Source organism: Onychomys torridus, chromosome 16 (genome assembly GCF_903995425.1).
Source record: "Onychomys torridus chromosome 16, mOncTor1.1, whole genome shotgun sequence".
Classification (NCBI taxonomy): domain Eukaryota; kingdom Metazoa; phylum Chordata; class Mammalia; order Rodentia; family Cricetidae; genus Onychomys; species Onychomys torridus.
Window position 1 is genome coordinate 55717097 of NC_050458.1, and position 15639 is coordinate 55732735.

A 15639-nucleotide genomic window follows, 5' to 3' on the forward strand; every position below is an offset into this window, starting at 1 on the left:
TTTCTATTACAGTAAAACATTTAAAAAACACTATTGTCCTGGAATCTCCAGCCTTGAGCTCCAGGACACTGCTGTGTAACCATCACCACCATGCACACCAGAACCACATTCATTCCCCTTAAGCTAATATGTCATGTTTTTCTATATTTTCAATGGAGCACAAAGCCTGGACGGTGCCAAAATGAAAGCTGAAAGTATAAATCATCTACCAGTAATATGTATTTCAGACTATTATGGAACAAACAGCAGCTGGTTTGTTGTTTTATTTCCAAGGCTTGCATTTAGTACGGCCTGAAACCTGGGGGGCTCATTTCCATTAACTCCAGCCACATGAACAAAGGCCAATTTTTTTATTGGCTAGAGAGAGAATGTGTCTTTATCCCTGTCTTTCCACTCCCTGTCCCCCAACACATAAACACACGTGCTGTTGCTGGAATTTTACTGACTAAATGGCAGTGTTACAGGAGAGAAGGTATTAGCCATCTCAGGGAAAGAGCAGAGTCATGGCATGGAGGTCATCTGACACCAGATCTGGGCCATCCATCACTAAAAGCCCCTACTATTCCCTGAGTAAAACAAGGATTAAAACAGGTTATTTTCTCTAGGGTTGCTAGGAAAATCAATTATGTAAATTTAAATTTAAAACTTGCCACACTGCAACTATAATTAAACACAACAAAAATTCTTATGAAAATTAGAAATAATATCATTATCCAACAGGAGTAAAATAAATTAATTATAAACACAAGGTAATGCTATAGAATCCTGAAAAAAAAAAATGTTCATGATGCAATGTTGTATCGCAAAGAACAGATAAGACGACAGACACACTCTTATGAATGAATATATGAATATGAATACCACTGAAAATAACTGAAGAGATAAAGCAAAATGCTAACTTCAGTTCTCAGCTCTGGAAAGAGTAGAAATTTGGTGATTTCAGTGTTCTCTTTTTATATTGTCATCCTCCTACAAAAGTTTTAATACCACCAAATTCAAGGATTAAATGATGATTGCTTCAGTCTATGAAAAGGTCATTCTTATGACTTAATAATCTGAATAATAAGATTTAAAATAAATATCCAAGTTGTGATAAAATTCAGATAAAATTTCACTTAGTTTAAGGGGTTGGGAATAAATCTTCACAAGAGTAAATTCTGACAGAAATATGGATTAAAGGAGATTAGTAGGTAAAAATAGAACTCAAAAAAAATGGGCTAGGTGACACACTGGACCTGTACAGCTCCTTTTGGCTTCAGAACATCATACTCTATTGTTTTACTCAAGTACATAATAACTTTGTGAGGCTTAAGTATCTCTTCTTATAGACTAGCACATTAAAACTCAGAGATGTCAGGTAGTTTAGAAGAGTCAGGTAATGTGCAGTGTCAGATAATATAATGTAGAGGTGTCAGGGAATATACAGATGTCAGGGAATGTAGAGGTGTCAGGGAATGTACAGGTGTTAGAGGATGTAATGTAGAGGTGTCAGGGAACATACAGATGTCAGGGAATGTACAGGTGTTAGAGGATGTGATGTAGAGGTGTGAGGGAATGTACATGTTTCAAGGAATATAGAGGTGTCAGGTAATGTAATGTAGAGATATCAGATAATGTAGTGGGGTCAGGTAATATACAGGTATCAGGGAATATAATGTAGAGGTATCAGGGAATATACAGGTGTCAGGAAATATAAAGTTGTCAGTTAGCACCTTATTAATAAAGAGGAGATTAAACATCAGTCCAGGTAATCCCATTTGAATTCAGAGTTCACTTATGGCTACCTAATATGTCAATTATTTTCACATGGTGCAATACAAACCTGGGACTCTAGGAGACTACTCCTCAAAGCTGGGACACATCTAATTAAAGAGCCACGAAAGTGATATCAAAGTCAGGACTATGATACAAAGTACTAACCCATACAGGAAGGGTTTGACAACTGACTGCCCTTGGCCCCTGAGTCATCATGAAGCACTGGTAAATGCTCCAAGGAAAAGCCTCAACACTGTGAACATGAAGGTACTGGGTGCTGCCTTCAGTCATGAGGAGTAGAAATCATCTCCTCCTAGGAAATAACGATGCTGTCATACCATTGGGCCGATGGTGAGATCAAGGTTTACATTCAGCTTTAGAATAACAGGGTGGAGGAGGGGAAACAGAGCACAAGAAGCAGAACACAATCAGCAGGAATCATGGCCAGAACCCGGGGAGTGAAAGTGATGAAGAGCAGCTGTCTATAAATGGAAGAGGACCTTCAGAGACCGAGAGAGCCGCTGTTTCTCAGGGCATGGCAGACGGGGAGAGGAGGGGGGAGGGTGTCCTACAAAGGGAGGAGAGATTGGTCTGATAAATTCTAGACAGCTCAGGGACAGCTCTCCTAGTTAGGGTAGAAACTGGCAGTTTAGACTGAATCCTGTGCAGAACCAGGACACTAACCCAGAAGGTCTCTGTCCAACAGTAAGGCATGAAAATTCACACACACACACACACACACACACACACACACACACACACACACACGTCACTATCATGTAAATAACTTTATTGCCATGTTAACATTAGGTGATCTTATTTGTCTTCCATTTTTGAAACATTTAGGAGACCAAGAGAACTTTGTGGAAGCAGGAATTGGGAGAGTACTTGTCACTGGAAATGACTAGAATAGCCCAGGGATGAAAGGGGACAAATAACGCAAATTCAAGACAGGGAAATGTGAGAGTAGTTATAAGTGGGACCTCCTCCCACTTGGTTATGATCTGCAGGCATTTCCCCATGGAGCCCAATGAGATTTTACTCCATGAGAAAATAACTAAGCATCAGGGCAAACTCTGAAAACTAAAATTCTTCCAGAAGTTCTTAATGTCCCTGTCCTGTTTCACACCCTTACCCCCACCCCCAAATCTTTTCTCCACAGACTTCTCCACATCCATTCACCATGGATGGACTTTTTTTTTTTATTTTTCTAAATTCTGACATCTATTTACTGCATGTGTCTAGTCACAATGTTCTACTAAAGACTGTGGCCTCTTTATGTCAAGCGTGCCTCCAATCCATGACATCCACGCTCAAATGTGAGCATCTGCAGCATGTCTAAAAAATGTAAATGGAATGTACCAGAGAAAGCAGGGACTTGGTGAGTTACATAATAGCTAAAGGGGTAGAAGGGAACAGGAAGGAACAGAAAATACAAAAAGTTAAAGATTATTCATAGATGTTGATGTATTTCCACGGGACAGGGAAAGAGCCACAGGTAAGGATAGCTTCACCAACATCAGGTACGCCTGCCCTATATTTGGGTTTGGTGATGTCCAATGAAGTTCGAGTAGCAACAGTATGAGGATGATATGGGAAAGTAGCATGGGAAGGAAGAAGGGGAAAAATTGGCTTGGAATGTGGCATGATGGGAAAGCCAAGTATCTCGTTCTCTAAAGTCAACACAACAGCAGGACTGAATCAGCAACATGAACAGTTCCAAAACAGTCATCCCAGCAGACAGAAACATTATAAACACTGCTGACATGCATTACACGTTCTAGAAAACTCTACCTGAGATCTTCAATTTCTTTGATGTAACTATGAATCATATTACTAATCTCTTCATTCCCTTCACCTGCAAGATAAAAATGGGAAATGAAAATTTTATTTTAAAATAAAGACTTCAGTATTGGGAGCACAGCACAATGGGCTAGTACTTGCCTGACATACATAAGGCCCCAGGTCTGAAACTTAGCTTAGCACCGAAATTAAACACAATTCCTACAACAAATTTCCTGCCCTGAATTACATGAACAGACCATAAAATAAAAATATCGCAAAGGCACATTTTATTTATATAGGAATGTCTTATTTTTATTAATTATTTAACTTAAAATTATAGGTTGTATATAAAAAATGTAACATTTCAACTTCACCTCTTTTAAGTAAACAATCAACACAAAGAAGGAAGCCTTTCAGAAGTTGATCTCTCACCCACCCCACCCTAAACGCATACCGGCTCTGGCAAGAACTTGATTGGCCTGATCGCTGACAAGCTGTGTGATTCTGGCCCTCAGCGCATCCACCGTCTCTTGCATGGCTTTTATTCTTACACGCAGGTTGTTATTTTCAGTCTGCAGCATAGCATTCTCATGAAACATGTCATTGATGCTCTCCACACCCTCCTCATCAATTATTCTTTTGCCCTTGAGAAGAAATATTCCCTTGTTGGTTAAGGCCTTAAGTACACAAGCATTTTCATTAAAGACACCCCAAGATCACACAGTTCTATAACCAACAACCTTTTTATCTTCCCAGCCCCAAGGCAAAAAAATCAATTTCCTCCAACTACAGTCTTTCAGGGTGCATTAGTCAGTAGAATTACAGATTGAGTAAGAAGCCTTTTGAAGAATTTTAGAAAATCCAACTTCCCAAAGACTACCTCCAAAGACAAATCTATTCAACCCCTCCAAAAAGACATGATTGCATTTGCATGACACCGGCCTTCAGTGTGTCAGAGAATGGCCAGTCAGTCCTGTTGGCTTACTGTTTTGTACTCCATGAGCTCCATCTGAAGTCTTGTGATCTCACTTCGGAGTGCATTGATTTGCTGACTTGCTCTGTCTTGATTGACCATCACCTTGTTCTTGATATTTCTTGCTCGGTTGGCATATTTCAGAGTGTTTAATGTCTCCATAAAATCTCTGTCTGAAGGGCTGACACATGCTATCATGATTGTTTGGCTGAAAGTTACAAATAGTGATTAGTTGTAAAAATACAAGCAAATACTAAAATACTTATTTTAAAAGTCCTGCCACTTAGAGACTACAGCCAAACATTAAGTGGAGAGAAATGGGAGCCCGAATGGGAGATCTTCATTGGCACCCTCCCCTCAGAGATGGGGAACCTTGCAGAAGAGAGGGAAGAAGAATTGTAGGAACAGAGGAGTGGAGGACACCAAAGAACATGGCCCACCAACATCAACTAAGCAGGGCTCATAGGGCCTCACAGAGACTGAAGCAACAATCATGGACCCCGCAAGGGTCTACTCTAGGAACCCTGCATATACATTATGGTTGTGTAAGTTGGTGTTCTTGTAGAACACTTAACAGTGGGAGTAGGGATGTCTTTGACCCTTCTGTCTGCCCTTTCCTCCTACTGAGTTGCCTCACTCAGCTTTCATGTGAGGGCTTGTGCCTAGTCTTATTGTATCATATTATGCCATGTTTGGTAGATATCCCTGGGAAGCTTGTTCTTTTCTGAAGGAAACAGAGGAGCAGTGGATCTGGGGGAAGAGGGGAGGTAGGGCTGGGAGGAGTGGAGGGAGAGAAAACTGTGATGGGGATACAAAGAGAACAAAGGAAGGAAGGAAGGAAGGAAGGAAGGAAGGAAGGAAGGAAGGAAGGAAGGAAGGGAGGGAAAAATCCTGCCCTTCAAACAGCATCTTCCCTTGAAGAAAAGATTGATGTTCCTAACTTAAAAATAAAGTCAAGTTTAAAAGTCCACATGCTTTAAGACCACATTAACAAAAGGATTTTGTTTACTTATGTAGCACAGGGGAGAAAGGATATATATTATGTGCTCTGATGTATAATCCCTTGAGAATGTATGAGTATATACATTTGTCTCTCACCTCTATGTAAACTTTTTGAGACAGTGTATACAATAATTCTAAAACTATTTTAACTACAAATATGGCATATTGAAAACAAAAATAATGCCATTGCGTTATTTTAGCATTTAAAATAATAATTCACATCTCTCTAGCTATGTCCTGATAATGAAGATACAGGAATCAACTGAAAGTAAGAACTCCATGGAATGCTGACTAGAGAACAGGACAATGTGAAGCGTGGCCTCCAGCCCAGGACCATTCTGCCAAGTACTATTACAATCCATGGTGAGAACAGAGACTGAAAGCGAGCACATCAAACCCTTTGTGGTGTCTGAACTTCCTGTAACCAATGAACTCATCTCACTGTCAACAGTATAGACCTGTCCAGACTCATGTGTGGAGTCACAGGTGGGCCAAACCAAGGACGGTCATGGCCAGTAGGAGTCAACTACAAACTGGAAGGTAGGTGGCTTGTCTTTACCAACATTTTTAAAGCACTGAGCTCTGGGGCTTAAGAACTACAAAAGTCAAGAACGAGAGGAGCTGGCAATAGTCCACAGAAGAAGAAAAAACATCACATATTAAACAAAACTAAAAAGAATATGTCTCAAGAGATAGTTTACTAAATACTCCAAGAAAACATCAAAACATTTACCTTTTACAATCCATGTTAAAGAAAATTACTTCGAAGAAACTATTGCTAATATGGTGGGCTATTTCTTCCAGGTGTACAGTATAGCATAGCATAACAATATACTTTAAAAACGTAATTGTTTTTATTCATGTCTTATATTCTCCATCATTTCCCAGAACTTTTGGTATGAATTTTTTAAGTTATATTATTCAGTATCATAATTAAACATTATAAACATATAAAAGCTGTATTGTATCCATACAGAGTATATACTTAAAGAGAAATAGGACCATGTCAATATTACATAAAATGAAGAAATATTTTAAAACACTGTTAAATTTAACAAAGCTCTATTTCTAAGCCAAATTGATTTTAAACCTAAATTCAAAATAATTCAAAATTCTTACAAAAATAGCTGTCCAAAGAGATTTAATTCCCAGATTGTTCATTGTACAGCATCTATCTTTCAGGGACATGATTTTTAGACCATTATAACCATATAAATAAAGGAAATTTGCTGAGCATGCTTGTGATTATACTATGATTGAATTTAAATGAAAAAAAGGGGGGGGGAGTTTCCGTGTATACAGTCAGAGGAGTGGAAAGAGGGGATTACATCACAGAAGGAAATGTGTGCTTAGCCATGAAGGAAGCCCTACAGTACAAAGGTTTAGAGGGGAAGACCACAGAACTCAGCAGTCAGTCAGCAAACACCCTCATTCACTCAATGACATTTTTTTGTTTTGGTTTGGTTTTTGGTTTTTGATCTTTGTTTTTCCAGACAGGGTTACTCTGTGTAGCTTTGCGCCTTTCCTGAAACTCACTCTGTAGCCCAGGTTGGCCTCAAACTCATAGAGATCCACCTGCTTCTGCCTCCCAAGTACTGGGATTAAAGGTGTGCACCACCACCGCCCAGCTTAATGACATTTTTTAAAAACTTTTCTCACATACAAAAAACACAAGTTCCAATTTTAGACTTTGTAGAAACTGTCAATAATATTTAAGCTACTTGTACTGACTTAGAATGTTTTATTTTTCAACAAAATTCTTTTACATGTCTCCCATATGCTAAGCAGAAGCTACATGATTTCAGAATGAGCATGTATTACAGATTTCCTTAAAAAGGATGAGTTTGGAAAAAGTATTTAAACGTCCCTGTACTTCAATTCACTATTGAAAAGACAGAAATACTAGCACTAGCCCAAAGAATATAAGTACTGCTTAAAATAATTATTTATGCATTTTTAGATACCTAATAAAATTATCAGTTTTTCAACCTTTTAATTTGCTTTAAAATAAAAGCAGCTCATATATATATATATAAATCTTACAGGTATACCTAAAAATAATGAAGAATCAGAACTCAGAATAATCTTGCATGCATACCTGTTACCCCCAAGGGAATCCTGCAGGAGTCTCGTCAACTTGGAATCTCTGTAGGGGACATGGGTGGCCCTCTTGCTCTTGTCACCCAAGGCACTGATGACATTCCCAAGAGCCAACTAACAGAAAAGGAGAGAAGAAAACCGTATGTTTATTAATCAGAGCACTTTTAAATAATACGGAGAGCCTATAGGAAATAAAATTGAAACAAGGCAAAATTAAGAACTTGTGTTTATTCCAGGGCAGCCAGGGCTACACAGAGAAACCCTATCTCAAAAAAACAAAAACAAACAAAGAACAACAACAACAACAAAAGACCCTGTATTTGGATTTAATTCACATTTGTATTTTTCAAATACATGGAAGCTTAGTTATGTATGTGTTACGTAACCTCATCACAAGGGTTCAGCGGTGCTACTACGTAACACAGGAACAAATTTCCAGTTTTCTGATGAGGACAAGAAGGAAAGTTTTGTTATGCTAAAGCTTGTTCTGAAATATTTTTCTTTGCACATAAGGAAGCCTTATGCTAACTCAAACATAGGTGTTTTCCTATTAAATTACCACTAGGTGGCATAGCATTAAAGGTAATTCTTAATGCAAGCTATTTAAAAGAAGAATATCATTGCTAAAAAGCTACTTTTTGAATTGGATTTGTGACAATGAAATGACTGTCACAAACTGTCAGCAGAGGCCACCTTTCAGTCTTGTCCAATGAAATGCCTCGTTTTAAGTGTTTGTCTTGCATGTATGTTTTCAAATGTGGAAAGATTAAAAATATTTTCCCCATCAACAACCTTTTGGACCTACTATAAAAGTTGAGCAAGCCAAATTAACATAGTAAGAGAGCCTGCCATGTGGGGGTGGGCGGGGAAATAGATAATGTGGTTAGAGGCTCCATGAATTACCATTTCCTTCATTCCTCAACTTGAGTGAGAAAGGGCTTCCATGAGATATATCATGACTTACAGCAGAGAAAAGAAAGCTGGGCCTGAGAACGTCTGCCGTAAGGCCAGTACGTCAGGAGAATCACTGTGAGCAGAGCCTGGACTCCACACTGAGCACCAGTCGCAAAGACATAAACAAACCAAAGCAAGCAGAAAAAAGACAGCAGAAGGACCACACGTCTCTGCATGAAGTTTAGCCTCACCAGCCCACAGTTGATGGAAATACCCTCTTTTGCCCTCTCGCCGGTAGCCCCAGTTCTTTTCAATCTTTCTGATCCAGCCAGATCAACAAAATGAAACTTGGCAGTCAGGGTTTCAAACTCATTCATCTGCGATGATTCACAAAGCATCTTGTTATCGGTTGCATTCTCCTGTGATTGTGAAAGGCAATTGAAAAGGCCTTATTAATGTGACATCCGACACCCTGTAACCTTGCCCACATCTCACTCCCTTCTACAGCTAGAGAACAGTCACTTGGCCATACAACACAAATGACAACGTCAATCAGAAAGAGGTTTGGTAGGCAGAACCCAGCTGCCCTAACTCAGGCTCTCATGACCAAGGGAAATGTAGAAACAGTCCTCGCAGCAAAGGGTCCAGAGGACAACATCTGTCAGTCTATCTGTTTCCCAAAGTCTTATACAATCGACCAGCTTTGGTTAAATAAATGAGCAAGGAAAATTAAGAGAAAGAAAAAAAAATAATAATAAAGTAAGTTTAGATCCAACACCTCTCCTGAGATCTGTGCAATTTCAGGACAAAGGCTAAAAGTTTAGAAAACAAGAAAGTTGAACTCACAGCATCTATTTGGGGACACACTCTGGTCTGACACACATGAATGGTAAAAATGGCATGTGAACGAGAGCTCTGGACGTTCATCTGGGTACTAGCTGTGGTGCGGGAGAGAGCACCCAGCTTCAAACACTGCATCATCTGCAAAGGAGAAGAAAGGCTTGACGTCACAGCCTTTCAACAGGCACCACCCCGTCTGCTGTCTGAGCTGAAAGCCACTGCAGCAAAGGCTGTGGAGGAAGACTTCCCGTCCTATCATTTTGTTACAGGCACATTTGAGCTGAACTTCTCAGTATAATGGTGCATTCTCTTTTAACTAGGAGCAAACACTAAGTCCCATTGTCCGCCATGGGCTGACCTTTGCAGCTTCCATTCCCAATTGTTACAGTACAATGCCTTGGTACAAACTCCACAATAATCTGAATTAGTTAGGCTATTCTATATCTTGTTTAATTTTTTTTTTCTTTTCTTTTTTTAGAGTTTCTTTTTTCTTAAACGTTTCCCTCTAGAAGCCAAAATACAATCCTAAATGTCACAAGCAAACAGGACAAATGGATTGTTGTCTCATACTTCAGCACTAACTATTTTTTTACTTGTGAAACAATACTATACCTACATTGGGGGTCTTTTGATGATGTGGTAGATATTATGGTAAGGAATTAGTATAAGCACCACATTAAATCTGTTTTTTGCATTAATTTATTTTTGTGCGCATGTGCCACGGTACGTGTGTAGGATCGGAAAACATTTAAGAGTTTGGGAGCTGGTTTTCCTTCCACTACGTGAGTTCTAAGGATGGAAGACTAGACACCAGGTAACTTTACTTATACTTATACAACCATCTTGCTAGGCCTCTTACATTTTTTATAATAATGCTCTTTTAAAAAAAAATAGACAAGATTTTTAACTCTGTTGTACTTAAAGAAAGTCATTTTGTGTGTTGACCTTAAGTGTACTATCAGTAAGGACGGTTCTCAAAGCCACCTATGCTATCTATAGTTTTAAGGACCCAGTTACCTCTGGTTCTGTATTCACAGTGCGCGTTGTGACTCCCACAGTATAAATTCCTCCAGTTGAATCTTCATGAATTCTTATATTTGATTTTTTATTTTTTGCATCAATATCCCGAGTGGTATCAAACAAGTCAAGGACCTCTTCATTATAGAGCTATGAAAAAGACACATCAAAACGTGAATTTTGTAGAAGTGGTTCTGTGAGCCTCAATATGCTTCACATAGTACCTTCCATATTAAATGCTTGACAGTCCTCAAAATGACACCTATTTCTTCAAAATAAAACATAGCTATGAATTACTATATTATCATAAACAATGAATATGAAGTGAATGTCAGATTTAGCTATAAAAATAAGAATAAGTGACTTAATCACAACAAGCAGGCTAGGCACAAGCTAAGATGGCCTACAACCACTTTGCAAGATATAAGCAAAGGAAAATAAGCAAGCCTAGACCAGTATGTACCAGATGCAGGCAAAGGCAAAGGTTAGGGCAGAGATACTTTCTATTTGGGGGGAGGAGGGCAGAGGGCAGGGTCTCACTGGGTAATCCTGGCTGATCTGGAACCTTCTATGTAGATCAGATTGTCCTTGGGGGTTGGGGTGTCTCACTGAGTAGCCCTGGCTGGCCTAGGACTCACTAAGTAGACTAGGCTGTCCTTGAACTCACAGAAATCTTGCTTCAGCCTTTCAGATGCTGGAATTAAAGAAATGTCTCAGCACACTAACCCAAAGGTCAGAGATTTTTTTTTTTTTATTTTAAAGATTTATTTATTTATTATGTATATAGCATGTATGAGTGCAGGACAGAAGAGGGCACCAGATCTGATTACAGATGGTTGTGAGCCACCATGTGGTTGCTGGGAATTGAACTCAGGACCTCTGGAAGAGCAGTCAGTGCTCTTAACCTCTGAGCCATCTCTCCAGCCCAGGACAGAGATTTTAAGAGTTTAAAATTCTTTACAATTTCAGCTTAAAACTATATTTCTTTTGCCTTATAATTCTCCCTTTCAGAGTCTTCATTTACTAATTGTTTTCTTTTTTGTTATTGTACAAACAGTAGGTTGTATTGTGACTTTCCACATATGTATACGATCTATTTCAGGCATATATTCACCGGCTTTTGCCTTCTTTAGCACCTTCCCCTCTTCCTCACTTCTATTCCAATGCCTTCCCTTCTTTCTATTGCTTTATCAAACACAAAAGAAAGTTTGAGATTTATCTCTGTGAGTCTGGCTCACTACACTCAACATGAAGATTTCCAGTTCCACTGTCTCACAAATTACATAATTTCATTCTTATAGCCAAATAATACTCCACTGTGTATATATGAGTGTGTATGTGTGTCTGCATCTCATTTTCTTCAGATCAATATATCTGTTAATGTGCATCCAGGCTGGGGGACATGCAGGCCATGGTTCACATGTGGAAAGTCAGTCCCTTCCCTCCACAGGTGGTTCCCAGGGATGGAACGCAGGTCATTAGGCCTGGCAGCAAGCATCCTTACACACTGAGAGATCCATCTTCACTATCTTTAGTTTTTAAAAGATCTTTTTTAGCATATGTTAAAAACACAACTCAGAATTACAAGGCTGCAGTCCACCTAGCCAGAGTACTACTCAAAAGCCTACATTTTCTTCTACTGACATCACTCCCTACAAGACTAAGCTATGGAAAAATCCATCCTAACCTGATAACCTTTGGACACTCAGAGACACCATCAGCCTCTGAAGCTATTTCTCAACTTGTCCTCTCCCTTTTGATAATAATTTCTAAATTCCCAGCACTTTATGATCCCATCCAAATTACCCACAATAGTTTTTATGGTCACTTTATCATTTGGTAAGGAAGAGTTCTGAAATAGACAATATTAACTGTGCTTTTAACCTATAGATACTGTAAAGCATTTATAATATAAATGTCAACATTATTACACCCAAGAGTAAAGCATATTCAATACCTATTAACTAACGCGAATGTACTCAAGCAACATTGACTGAGTGCTATATGGAAACACTCTACTAAAGGCCAGCGATATAAAACTGCATGGACTTGGTGTTATGGATGAAATGTAAAGAAAACTGACAATGAATCTACTACCTCTAAGAATTGGGCATTCACTTTAAATTCAGGAGGAGGAACCCCATGTTTAATCGCTGTGGTTTTCTTTTCTTCAATACTCTTGAAAAGGTGTTTAACCGCACGAGAAATGATTCCCTGCTCTTCTTCCATGATGTTGACATCAAATCCTGTTCCCATTGTGTATGTCTTCCCAGCTCCAGTCTGAACAAAAGAAGAACAAGAGGAGGGGGAAATGCCTGTTCATATTAATAAGGCCATAAGACATAAAAATGGAAGTGTGACTGAACTATAATTCCCACAAAAATAATAAGGTATTTACTTGTCCATATGCAAAAACTGTAGCATTATATCCTTCAAAGCAGCCTTCAATTAGTTTCTCAATGCACTGAGTGTAGATCTGCTCCTGCTGGGAGTCAATGTCAAACACGTAATCAAAGGTAAATGCCTTGTCCTTCCCTAGGAAGACCTGAGGCTCTCCTGGTGTGACTGATGTACAAATATGGCATCCTTCAATCTTCTCTTTGGCAAGCTGTGGTCTTATTCTGTGAAGAACAATCAGAGAAGAAATAATAAGCAAAAGCAATTCTCAAAAAAGTAATACCTTAGATTCTTGGCCAACACATTTAAGTAAATCAACCTATACTGAATCAACTTCAGCATATAAATTGGCTTGCCTAACAACTCCAATGGTTTACTTAACAATCCCCAAAATAATGAACAAGAGTATAAAGTTCCTCTTAAAATCAAATCCTTATTGGGTAGATGCTTTTCATTAACTATAAGAAATAGACAATCAAATCAACGCAACTACTCAGTTGTTACTTTCCTCTTTATTTCCAACGATCTCCAAAAAAATGAAATATTACAGAAATATTTAACCCTGATGCTCTGATGCCCTTGACTCACCCTTTCCAACTCTTCACCAGGTTTCTGAACACATTTAACCATGATTTATGGTATCTTAACATGTTTATTTCCACTATACATATATATATATACATATATGATATATATGTATACATATATATAGCTAATATTTGCTAATGATATGTAAGCATATACAACTTTACTGTTTTGTTATATACTAAGACATATCAGAATCAAGAGTTATCAAAAATAAATTAAACATAAATGTCAATGTAAGTTCCAATATTTTCTTTCCAAAACAAAAACTAGTGAAATTATATGGGTTATTCTCCTTCACCTAGAAGATCACAGCATGTACCCATCCCACCTGCTCTGGAGTCTATTAATTCCCTGTTCTGTATTCTGTTTGCAATTTCAATACTTGTTCTCAAAGAAGGAAAGTAAGTGTGGTAATATGTTCATAACAGAATAAACTAGGCTTTAGGTACATTCTATCTACTCTATAGACATTACATCCTGGGCATATATACCAGTGCTCACTAGGTACAGATCCCTGCTTGCCGGGGGGAAACAGAGCAGTTTAACAAAGAAAAGACAACCACACATGAGAAATAGGAAATGATGAAGACAGAGAAAGTAACAGATTTTAAAGGAATTAGTGCCACCTCCCTGTTTTATGAGGTCAAACTCAGTCCTAGGGATGGAGAACAAGTTCATCTGTTTACTAAGGATAAACTCAACATAAGTCCAGACATGACTTTTAGCTCCTTCTCTTTAAAAAGGAAAACAAAAATAGGAAAAATAATACTGAAATAATTCCACATTAGACTTAATATGCAGTGTATGGTGGTGTTCGTCTTTGCTAGAGTCTCCAACAAGGTTTGCTTTAATGGGCGATAATAGTCACCAAGCAGCTGGTTAGGAACGGAACCAGGGAGGGAGCAATGAAGCGCTTGTTAAGAAGCTTGGGCTCCAGATCTCTCACTGTAGAGCGCCAGTGTCCTCACTTGTGGAGGGAGATGAATTCCCACACTTCCTTCTAGATCTAACACTGTTTAGCTGTAGGATACTTCATTGTAGGAAGACAAAGAGGGTCTGGGAGACGGTTCTGCAGTAAGAACACTTGCTGCTCTTGCAGGGGACAGGAGTTTGGTTCCCAGAACCCTAACTAGGCAGCTCCTAACTGCATATAACTACACCTACAGGGGATCCAACTTCCTCTTCTGCCTCTGCAAACCTGTGTGCATACACAGAGAGAGACAGAGACAGAGACAGACACACAGACAGACAGACAGACAGACACACACACACACACACACACACACACACACACACACACCATTGAGACATATACATAGATAAAAATAAAACAAATCTTTTTTTTTTTTTTTAAGAAAAAGCAAAGAGATAGTATAACAAAAAGTTCATTACAAGAAGCTATGATTAGAAACCATAAAAATATCCCATGGTCCTAACTTTATTAATGCATGTTTTCATATAGGTCTATATGGATCATAAAACTAAATTGAGGGTCCTGAGGTGGAAGATGATCTTAAGATCAATAATAAGAAAGCAGAAAGTGAGACTCACTGAGTGAAGAAAAGAGACAGCTTCAGGAGGAAGTGGGGAGAGGAACCACTGAGAATTAAAAAGTCCAAGAACACACGGTATAAAGAGGAAGATGCTGTTACGCTAATCTGAAAAACTAATTTCAACAAACAATAAATTTGTACAAACAGCCCATGGACTTGCACCTTTGGCTGTCTTGTTCCATGTGTTTAACAAGCAGTATTTCTCAAAAGGAATATTCTCTTGTTTCCAAACACCTCCCATCCTACCCTACTTCACTCAACTGTAGGAAACTATATCAAACTCCAGCTGTCTCTGGAAAATAGCTCTTGGTTATTGTCAAAGCAGAAACAGAACAGTCTGAAGTACCTCAAGGGAATACCAGTTCCACCCTCTTCTCTATCCTATCCATCTAATCTACCTCCAGAGCTACTAATTATCCCCGAAATAGCTCTTCAGTCCACCATGCTCTTTCCCATCAGTGACACTACCCTAATTAAGGCCCTCACTATCTCTTACTGAGAAGATTCCACAAGTCTCCTCCTCTCAAAGCCTCCACCCAGTCTTGCCCCCAGAAGCCCATTCTGCACAACAAGCAGCTGATGGGGTCCCCAACCTCCACCCCTGTCATTCTCCACTCTGGCATGCTAGTCCTTGCATTTGAAGAGGGTTTCCACTGGTGAGGAACGTGGTGATAAGGGTTCTCACCCTTTCAGGAAAAAGCTGAACTCTGTGTTTTTGTGCCTCTGCTCTCTGCC

At 38.9% G+C, this 15639-nt stretch overlaps 1 protein-coding gene across 19 annotated transcripts in view; it reads right to left on the bottom strand.

Annotated features, from left to right (window-relative positions):
• Kif21a (kinesin family member 21A) overlaps nt 1-15639 on the bottom strand; it is a 121799-nt gene that overhangs the window by 47931 nt on the left and 58229 nt on the right. For all 19 annotated transcript variants that reach the window (XM_036208124.1, XM_036208122.1, XM_036208121.1 and 16 more), the window contains exons 2-10: nt 12765-12987; nt 12464-12646; nt 10367-10516; nt 9356-9490; nt 8761-8928; nt 7614-7729; nt 4526-4721; nt 3995-4184; nt 3550-3613 (exon numbers count right to left, since the gene is read on the bottom strand). In XM_036208124.1, coding sequence (XP_036064017.1) covers nt 3550-3613; nt 3995-4184; nt 4526-4721; nt 7614-7729; nt 8761-8928; nt 9356-9490; nt 10367-10516; nt 12464-12646; nt 12765-12987 — 1425 coding nt within the window. The remainder of the gene's footprint in view (nt 1-3549; nt 3614-3994; nt 4185-4525; nt 4722-7613; nt 7730-8760; nt 8929-9355; nt 9491-10366; nt 10517-12463; nt 12647-12764; nt 12988-15639) is intronic.